Source organism: Biomphalaria glabrata, chromosome 7 (assembly GCF_947242115.1).
Source record: "Biomphalaria glabrata chromosome 7, xgBioGlab47.1, whole genome shotgun sequence".
Lineage (NCBI taxonomy): Eukaryota > Metazoa > Mollusca > Gastropoda > Planorbidae > Biomphalaria > Biomphalaria glabrata.
Genome location: NC_074717.1, coordinates 42,458,901 through 42,469,055, shown reverse-complemented (window position 1 = coordinate 42,469,055; position 10,155 = coordinate 42,458,901). Strand labels below are relative to the sequence as shown.

Below are 10,155 nucleotides of genomic sequence, written 5' to 3'. Positions count from 1 at the left end.
TTCATTCTAATAATTTATTCATAATCATACCTTGACATAATCATACAATAATAAACTCACAATTACACAGCAATACTATTAACATTCTAAGTCATTTTAATGAGAACATATCTTAATGCCAACTTTTCCTGACATTGCCGTGGACAGATAAGAAATATGTAACAAAATCATGTATATTTAACAACTACTTAGTAGTTAGAGCTTTTATGTTAACAAACAATAAAACTGGTCCATAAAGATGATCAATAAAATATAGTATAATCATTATTAGCCATTGTCTCCATTGTGTTGAAATTTTACACTTATTTTCGTCCGGACCCATTCTTCCTCTCTCAGAGTCAAAGTCCTTGATAGCTTTCATAGAATTAGTCTCACATAGCATTCACTTTAAATACAAAATAAATATTTTTTAAAAAAGCTAATTATTTTAATATGTGTATATCTCCGCTTGTGAATTGGAATTGTCCTTTATATCTTCCTTTGCTTTCTTTTCTTTATCTTTACTTTCATCGTCGTTCTCGTTATCTCTCTTCGTTTTCTTCAGCTCCAGCCACAAGATAATGAGCATAGGTAGATTGGTCATTATGGACAGGACGTTCACTCCCACGTCAATGCCAGACATCAAATACCTGGATCAATACAAGACCAGGGAGGGCTACAGCGTTAGAATCATATTACAATTAATTTATGATAAATCATCTAATCTGTTTATATAAAGCAGAATGTAAGGCATATGTATGTATGTATCTATGTATGTCATGGACATACGGTAACAAGACCGCACTACAAACAGCGATGTCCTTGCAAACGCCGATATGGACAGTTTAGAGGGACTTCTTTTGGTCCGACAGTTACGCTGGGTAGGGCACGAACGTATGCCAAAGGCAGTTATTTTTTGGTGAGCTAAAAGGTGGTCGACGTGGTCGACGTAACAGAGGCGCCCCACGGAAACGCTTCAAAGACCAGCTTAGGCGTCAACTTTCCTTGGCTGACATGGAAGAGAGCATCTGGTTGCATGCGGCCTCAGAACTGGAAGAAAATCCGCAGCCGAGGACAAACGCAGACGGCGAAAAGAAAATCAAAATCGACCACCTGCGGACAATGGTTATGTTTGCACTGGATGTGGCAAAATATGTAGGTCACAGCTGGGACTGAGCAGCCACGGGAAATACTGCATTCCTCACTAGTCTTCGGACTCGAAGACTAGCCTTATTATTATTATTAGGTTTGTATGTGTGTATGTATGTATTTATGTATGTCCCGCATAGAAATCAAAACCGTTTGACCATTCTTGATAAAACTTGGTATAAATGTTCCTTAGATCATGACAAAGACTGTAGATTATGCTTAATGTCCCCAAACTCCCACAACCCGTGGGGGGGGGGGGCTAAAATAAAATAAAATAACTCTATTAAAATATATCTGTTTAAAAGCCGGTCATATTCGGCTAGTATAAAATTAAAATAAATACGTTGGTATCTGAATGTGTATAACAGGGTGGCAAATGTTTCGATTATATCCAGTTACTAAAATTGACGGTTTAGAAAATTCTGAAGTAAAAAAAGAAAGTTTTGTTTTTTTTTATATATTTTTTGTATGCTTGTGAATCCTGAACACTGATTGCAGAACTAGAGAGGAGGATCCTAGCAATGGAATGGAGATGCTACAGAAAGATCCTAGGTATCACATTCAAAGACCGCATCACAAACAAAGAGATTAGAGACAGGGTTTATGCAGCGATTGGACCCCATGATGATCTGCTAACGATCGTAAAAAAACGCAAACAAGAAGAAGATGCAGACAGAGAAAGCGATGGGAGGACAACATGAAAGAACTGACGGGCCTGCCATTGAAAGAGGTTCTTAGGCGAAAGACAGAGAGGAATGGAGAAAGACGGTCGAAGAATCTTGCATGGTGCCCCAACGGTCCAATAGACTAAGGGCTATGTGACAGGTGATAATTTTATAAATTTGTTAGATTTAGTAATTTCTAAATAAAAAGCTATGACATTAGTTATAAGCACCATATTGTTTCTTAGCGTGGGTTGCTATCCTAACTAAATTTGTTATACCTATATTTTAACCCTAACGAAGCTGGATAGTTGAAAAACAAAAAAAAGAGAAAAACGACAAACACATAGACTTGAGCAAATGTGTCATGAAAATAATATATTCTTGAATTATCAAACTTATCAATCTTATATCATAGGATCAATTAAAGACTATGTGTTTGTTTCCGAAGCTATTGACTACATGAAGTAAATAATTGAGGAGACATGAGACATTCGTAAATAATTCGAGGAGCACAGTGACATGTCTAGGTGTGACCTGGACCTACCTGATGCTATCACGATTGTACAGGTTACACACCTGACCGTCCCATATAAAGCAGGCGTTGTCTATGAATTGACCAAACACGTTGGAGGACGGGATACTCACTGGGAAAAAAAATACATACGTCAGAATTAGATTTCGTTAGTCTCTGGGGCAGTTGGGGAAAGGAGGAAGTGGTAATATGGCACAGGACATACTTCCCAGTAAGAAATGTGTATATAAAAACAAGGTTACAAAAGACAGTTTGTGTGGAAACACAAACTTAAAATCGGCCCCCGAAGTGGTCCACCCAGGCAGGCTTCAATATTTTCAAAAAGAACATCCAAATGAAATTATATCAAAGACAAATGAGAGATAAGAATGAAGAAAGAAGGTTAACAGATCTTGTGTAGTGCCCCAACGGTCCCGCATATCAAAGGATAGGTGAAAGTGAATGTAAAGTTAGATGTTAACCTTGTGGTCTATAGGGCAGATGATGTAAAGTTCATCTGTTTTTGTGGCCTACGGTTAACGTGGGTGTCATGTAGCCAGCACAACGACCAACCGCCTTTTACTTTTTCCCAACTAATGTCAGGTACCCATTAGAGCTGAGTGGACTCAGAGGCGCCCAAAGATTCCAAAGTTGTAAATCCCAGTCTTCACCAGCATTCGAACCCGGGACCCCCGGTTCGGAAGCCAAGAGCTTTACCGCTCAGCCACCGCGCCTCCCCTGGTCTAACTGATGTCTTATAATTGATATAATTTTTTTTTTTTTAAAGAAACCTCAGAATTGGCGCTATTCAGTTTTAGCTTTATCATCATAGGAATCCTTGGGCCTTAGGCCTCTTTTCTTTGCCTCTTTTTCGGGCTTTATGTGCCTCTTTTATGGGCCATTTTGTAAGTTATGGATCTAAATGTTTTGAAAAGAATAGTGTCCCGGAGGAAATATAAAATTTAGGACAATGAAGTTTCCAAAATTACTATTCGTTTCTATCTAGGTCTAGCTTATAATGCATACTAATTAGCTTTTTCTCTTTAAAAAACTGCTTGCATTACTGATTTTAAAAATTAGATTTTTCGCTTTCAGAAAAAAAAAAGTATCCGTTGCATCAGAACTTTGAATGGTCTAAAATATTGTGATGTCGGACTTTCAATATCTTTTCTAGTTTACAAGATCTAAACGGGACGGACGGACAGACAGACAGACATTTCGCACAAAACTAATAGCGTCTTTTCCCCTTTCGGGGGCCGCTAAAAATACATAACTACATAAAAAAATAACTCAACAAAGTAGTACTTTGTAGAAAATAGTATAGTCACTTTTTAATTAGTTTAGCTATAATGATAACTTATAGGGAAAGAAAATTTACTTTTTAGCATTATTCATTGATGTTTGTATCAAAGAACTATCTACAACAGAATTATCTGTAAAATGACATTGTGAATGCAATGTTTACAATAATCGTGTGCTAATATTATTATTAATAATTATTATTTTTATATTAGAGACGAACGAGTATTCTTTCCTTGGCTCTGCCAGGGTCGTGTTTCGTTAAAGAGAAGCACAATTCGTTGTAATCCTTTAAAGGTGTCCACTGACTAATTTTCTGGTGATGTGTCAGGTCTGTGCCCTTCGTGAAGTAACGAGACTTTTTCTTAGCAATGTTTAGGGCCTCGAATGTGTCTGCGATGTCAGTTGTCAGTATCACCTCGGTTGATATAATAATAGGGTATATTGTTTTGTTTTGTTAGTTAATTTCCATAGTAGCTTAATCTCTAAGCTTAGGTATTCAATGTTTGTTCTTGATATGGAGTGTGCGTCTAAAATGAATGTAAGAAGGACTTAGCGATTGGTTGGTGGCCATGCTGCGGGGATGATGAAATATCAGATAATTTTTCGTAATGCAGCTGTTGAAAACGAGAGACGATCTAAATCTATGAGAACACACACACACACATACTCCATAACATGCAGATTTTATTTTTGTGGTCCATCAAGAGTGAACCTGGTCGATGAAAATTCGATGGTGCTACTTCAGTGCCCCGTAAAACATTGTCAGCGGGCTCTTAAGTAAACTGTTATTTGAACATGTGAGGGACAAGGTAACTGCAATGTGTCAGTCCTGCGTTGAGGCACGCAGTAAACGCAGTAAGCACAGTAAACACAGTAAAGAAAGTCAACACGGTAAGAACAGTAAACACAGTAAAGAAAGTCAGCACGGTAAGCACAGTAAACACAGTAAAGAAAGTCAACACGGTAAGCACAGTAAGCACAGTAAACACAGTTTAAAAAAGTCAACACGGTAAGAACAGTAAACACAGTAAAGAAAGTCAGCACGGTAAGCACAGTAAACACATTAAAGAAAGTCAACTCTGTAAGCACAGTAAACACAGTAAGCACAGTAAAGAAAGTCAACACGGTAAGCACAGTAAGCACAGTAAAAACAGTAAAGAAAGTCAACATGGTAAGCACAGTAAACACAGTAAGCACAGTAAACACAGTAAAGTAAGTCAACACGGTAAGCACAGTAAACACAGTAAGCACCGTAAACACAGTAAGCACAGTAAACACAGTAAAGTAAGTCAACACGGTAAGCACAGTAAACACAGTAAGCACAGTAAACACAGTAAAGTAAGTCAACACGGTAAGCACAGTAAACACAGTAAGCATAGTAAAGAAAGTCAACACAGTCACTAAAGTCAACACAGTAAACACAGTAAGCACAGTAAAGAAAGTCAACACAGTAAGCACAGTAAACAAAGTCAACACAGTCAACACAGTCAACAAAGTCAACACAGTAAACACAGTCAACAAAGCTCGAGTCAAATCTCCATTCCCCTCAGTTTGGTACCCAAGCAGTTCAATCCCTTTATTTTAATGTGTGCCCACTTACTGATGTTGTAGAAGAAAATGAAGAAACTTGTGGCAAATCCTCGGTCTTGGGGCTCAACAATTCTGATGGGAAATGCGAAAAAAAAAAGTAAAATGCATAATTCTTTGACACAATTTGACTTTAGCACTTAATATGATTTGGACACAATATGACTTTGATAACTTACTTTTGATATTTGAAATATACGTATTATCGTGGCTTTTGTAACATCCTACATTGTACAAAATAATTCAAAACTTTATCACATTCAGAGTTTTACTATCCAAAAAGAGATGCTTAAATGCAAGGGTTATAATCACTCATTCAGTCTGTCTGTCTGTCTGTCTATGTTTTTCTTCAGTTACTTTTTCTCTGTTCAAGTTGAATCTTTGCACAATTACTCTGTGCCCACGTCAATGCATAAATAGATAAAAAAAAATTAACAGATATTTCAATCAGTCGTAATTACTTTTTTTTTTATAGAAAAAGGGTAAAATATTAAAAGATATGGGAACCCTTATAGGCCAGAAAAAGATCAAAAGGGAACTCGTATAGGCCAGAAAAAGATCAAAAGGGAACTCGTATAGGCCAGAAAAAGATCAAAAGGGAACTCGTATAGGCCAGAAAAAGATGGAATGTGAAATATTATAGACCAGAAAAAGATCAAATGGGAACTCTTATAGTCCAGAAAAATGGAATGTGCAATTTTATAAACCAGAAAAAGATCAGGAAGGAAAGGCTTCAACCCTTCCAAAATAAAAAAATAAAACAAAAAAAACTACACGCCCGAGAACTATCATTCCACATATACGTATTTACATTAATGTATGTGTGAACCAGTATGTATAATAAAATCTTACCTTAGCATAAGTAACCACCTAGGTATCATGGTACCACTCTCTACCAAGTACTGGACACCATGAAGTATAACGTAGAGCAGAAAGTTGTCATGACAGTCTGTGGAGCAGAGACCAGGTGTCACTGAAGTCCCAAAGGAACTGTTCACCAATCCTTGGCAGTCTGTAAATATCTAGATTTGATTTAAAATAAAGAATTAGTGATATAATCTTTTACAAAACTTATGTTAATTAATTTTGTCTCTCTATCTGTCTAGAAAAACGTCTGTAAAGATTATTTCTTCAACAGTCGTTCATTGGTCAAGTTGTAACTTTGCACAATTATTCATTGGCATAGACAAGACATGAATAAATAGGAAACATTAAACAATTAGTCAATTAATTCATGTTAATTAGTTTGTGTTTTTGATCCCAAACAAGTGTAGATAGTCCTTCAGTATTCATAGATACGGATAAATATAGATCTAGTGCTGATTTCTTTTTTCCTTAATTTTTTTTTTCTTTTTAATGACTTTTTTTTCATGCTTTGTTTTTTTTTTTCCAACCGATGTCTGATGAGTGCCATCTGGACAGCAGGGTGGGAGTAAGAAAAAGGTTAAAAAAATATCAAATTAGATCTAGAACTGTTATGAGGTTTAGCTTATGCATTTAGTTTTAGATATCTTTTTTTCGTAGCAGTATTTAGAGAACTTCACTACCAGATCCAGATTTGAGCACAGAGGATAGTTATCTCCCTGCTTCTTACCTTGCCATCGACACCTGTACAGCCCGCGTGACATGGAGACAGGTAGTTGTTCCCGTCATCTCCACAGGAAAGAAGCTGTTTGCTGTTGCTGCAGTCACAGCCGGCTGTCAGGTTGATGGGGAGACCACTAAAGATGAACAAAAAAATAATGTACGTAGGTGGACATTCAAAATTACTCTAATGATCTTCTTGAATCGTGAAGAAATGGAAAAGACAGAATGAAAAGTGGTGGCATGTTAGCTGTTACAATAGTACACTATCAGATTGTATAGGTTCAATTACATTTGGTTACGAATGCGAAAAGAGAAATTTATGCTGATCAGGTGCATTCTGGCTGAGTAATTGTATATGTTAATTGTATATGGTTATCTAACCTTTCATAAACTTCGATGGTGTTGTCAAAGGTCAAGAATTCATGGTCATATGTCTCATTAAAGTTGAGCAATAAATAACTAACTTATAATATGTCATTTACTACATTGTCACTATCCACTGTGGGCCATAACATCTTAATATGTAGTAGATTATATATAGTGTTTCCATTAACTTTGTTCCCACCACTCCGTAATGCTTTGTTAACTTATAGAAACTTTCTAATTTTAACAAACAGCCCTTTAAAGTGATACAATGAATGCATTTCAATGTAACAATAATTTCAACGTTTTTTGTTAATTAAAAAAGGCACAGTTTTATATATTAGACTAATTAGAGTTATCCTGGTTAATTTAATTAACTCGTTACATGCTTCAGTGACTACATAGAAGTGCTAGACATTACTTATACTTATCAATATTTATTTATCTACTTAGGTATATCTATATCAATCAGTAATCAAATCTGTCTATGTATCCTTCTATTCATCTATCTATCTATATATCTATCTATCTTTACATCTAGTATCTATCTATCTATCTATCTATCTATCTAGTATGTATCTAGTATCTATATCTATATAGTTCCGATCTAGTATCTATCTATCTATCTATCTATCTATCTATCTATCTATCTATCTATCTATCTATCTATCTATCTATCTATCTTTCAATCTATCTATCAATCTATCTTTCAATCTATCTTTCAATCTATCTATCTATCTATCTATCTATCTATCTATCTATCTATCTATCTATCTATCTATCTATCTTTCTTTCAATCTATCTTTCAATCTATCTTTCAATCTATCTTTCAATCTATCTTTCAGTCTATCTTTCAGTCTATCTTTCAATCTATCTTTCAATCTATCTATCAGTCTACCTATCAATCTATCTATCAATCTATCTATCAATCTATCTATGTATCAATCGATCAATCTATCTATTAATCTATCAATAAATCTATCAATCTATCAATCTATCAATCTATCTATCTATCTATCTATCTATCTATCCATTTTTGCCTATGATTTGTCTCACATTGATCCACTGGCACCGTAAACAGATTTGTTGTCACAGCCAAAGATCAAGAACAAAGGGTTGACCGCCACTTGTATTAAGTACGTTCCCATGATGATCCACTGTAAGGCTAGTTTACTTTTGGCCTTGGAGGCCAACCAGGTGGAAAGGATAGTCCCTCCCGCCGTCCCCACTGCTGACGTCACACCTAGAGCACACAAAACTCACTTTAACCTTAACAAAAAAAAATCTTAGCAAATAATATGCGCTTAATTTTATATAACATAAAGAGGCTGTACTAACTTGCGCAGTGTGAGATTTGGCTTTCAGAATAAGCGAGTCGTATTTAAATCCCAGGTAAAAAAAAAAGATATTTTAAAATTTTAAATTACTGTAAGGTATCAAGTACCCAGTTTTGACTTAAGTTGCTGAAAGCAGTTGCTGGAGGTTCTAGTCACGTGATATCCTCTTTAACAGTCAACTACCTAAACGAATGATCTTTACATTAGTCTCTTCCGTAAACAGAAATGTCTCAACACAAAACTAGTTTCGTATTCTTCGTTGCATCAACAGTAACGCCATTGTAGCTACAAACTACGCAGTCTCTTCCATAATTCGAAACTATTTTAGTAACAACATTGATTTCTATCAGTATTAAACGGTTGTCAAAAATTGCTATAATATCAAGTCACTTACCAGAAGTCGAACATTATTATAATACTAAATCACCAACTGGTAGTCGAAAGTTGCCGTAATACTAAATCACTTACTAATTACCTAATCTGCTATTATACTAAATCCCCAACTGGTAGCCGAAAGTTGCCCTAATACTAAATCACTTACTAATTACCTAATCTGCTATTATACTAAATCCCCAACTGGTAACCGAAAGTTGCCCTAATACTAAATCACTAACTAATTACCTAATCTGCTATTATACTAAATCACTGACAGGTGGCAGAAATTTGCTATAGCAAAAAATCACTAGTAGCCAACAACTTTTTAAAATTCTGAATCACTTTCTGCTGACCAAAAAACTACTTATTTTACTTACTGGTAGCTAAACATTGCTACACTATTAAATCACTTACTTGTAGCCATTGCTACTTCTGACATGGGTACATTGTATTCCATAGTTATGTAGATGTTCCTGAACATGTACATTCCAGACAGAGGCATAGAGATGGCGCAGATGTCGATGATGATTAGCACAAACATAGGAGTCTTGATCAACCGTAAGAAAGACCTGGGTAAATCTGACACAAAAATTGAAACAATTACATACACATTAATCAACCTCTAAAAGTCCGGTGTGAATGTACATTTTGGTTTTCTATAGTTCTGATGTTTTGTTTGGTGTAATGCACAAATTATAATATAGATTTCGTTACGGACGGTAAAGATTATTATTATACTTATTCTTATTAAAAGAGAGATATTTTAATACAATAAGTAACCAAGGAAAAAATACCATTTTTGACGTATTGTGTCAATTATTGTGCAACAACGTTATTAACTAAACATTATTTAATTTGTAATATAGGGACTCAATGTTGAGGCTCATGTGTTCTGAGTGTCGTGGCAGTAGAAAGGCAGGCGTCATTCTACTTTTATGTATTCATGCGACACGTTTCAAACAGAGGAGACATTTATTTATTAAGTTAATTCATCTTGACTAAGAAATTAAAATATTAAGACTGTAGATATGCATGTGTTACAAAGTCTCGCTAATTTAATAAGGACATTAGATTTTTATGTAATACTAGACATACTCTACCCGTGACCCGCGGGTCTTTATTTGCGTATTACTGTCGATATAGTCACTTAGAGTGTTTTTAAAACATTTAAACGAAATAATAATGTAATAAATAAAGCGAATGTGTAAATGTAAAAATAGTATGAATGAAGCCATCAAATCAAAATAGCTAATCTATTTAAATCCATTTTTTCAAATTAAAACATTTGCTTGTAGGCCTA

General features: G+C 35.2%; 1 protein-coding gene across 1 annotated transcript in view; it reads right to left on the bottom strand.

The window, feature by feature from the left end:
- LOC106062160 (solute carrier organic anion transporter family member 3A1-like) overlaps positions 1–10,155 on the bottom strand; it is a 33,027-nt gene continuing 22,872 nt past the window's right edge. Inside the window, exons 12-18 of the mRNA XM_056036167.1 lie at positions 9,270–9,434; positions 8,200–8,386; positions 6,788–6,914; positions 6,046–6,215; positions 5,207–5,268; positions 2,338–2,437; positions 1–629 (exon numbers count right to left, since the gene is read on the bottom strand). Coding sequence (XP_055892142.1) covers positions 428–629; positions 2,338–2,437; positions 5,207–5,268; positions 6,046–6,215; positions 6,788–6,914; positions 8,200–8,386; positions 9,270–9,434 — 1,013 coding nt within the window. The 3' untranslated portion in view covers positions 1–427. The remainder of the gene's footprint in view (positions 630–2,337; positions 2,438–5,206; positions 5,269–6,045; positions 6,216–6,787; positions 6,915–8,199; positions 8,387–9,269; positions 9,435–10,155) is intronic.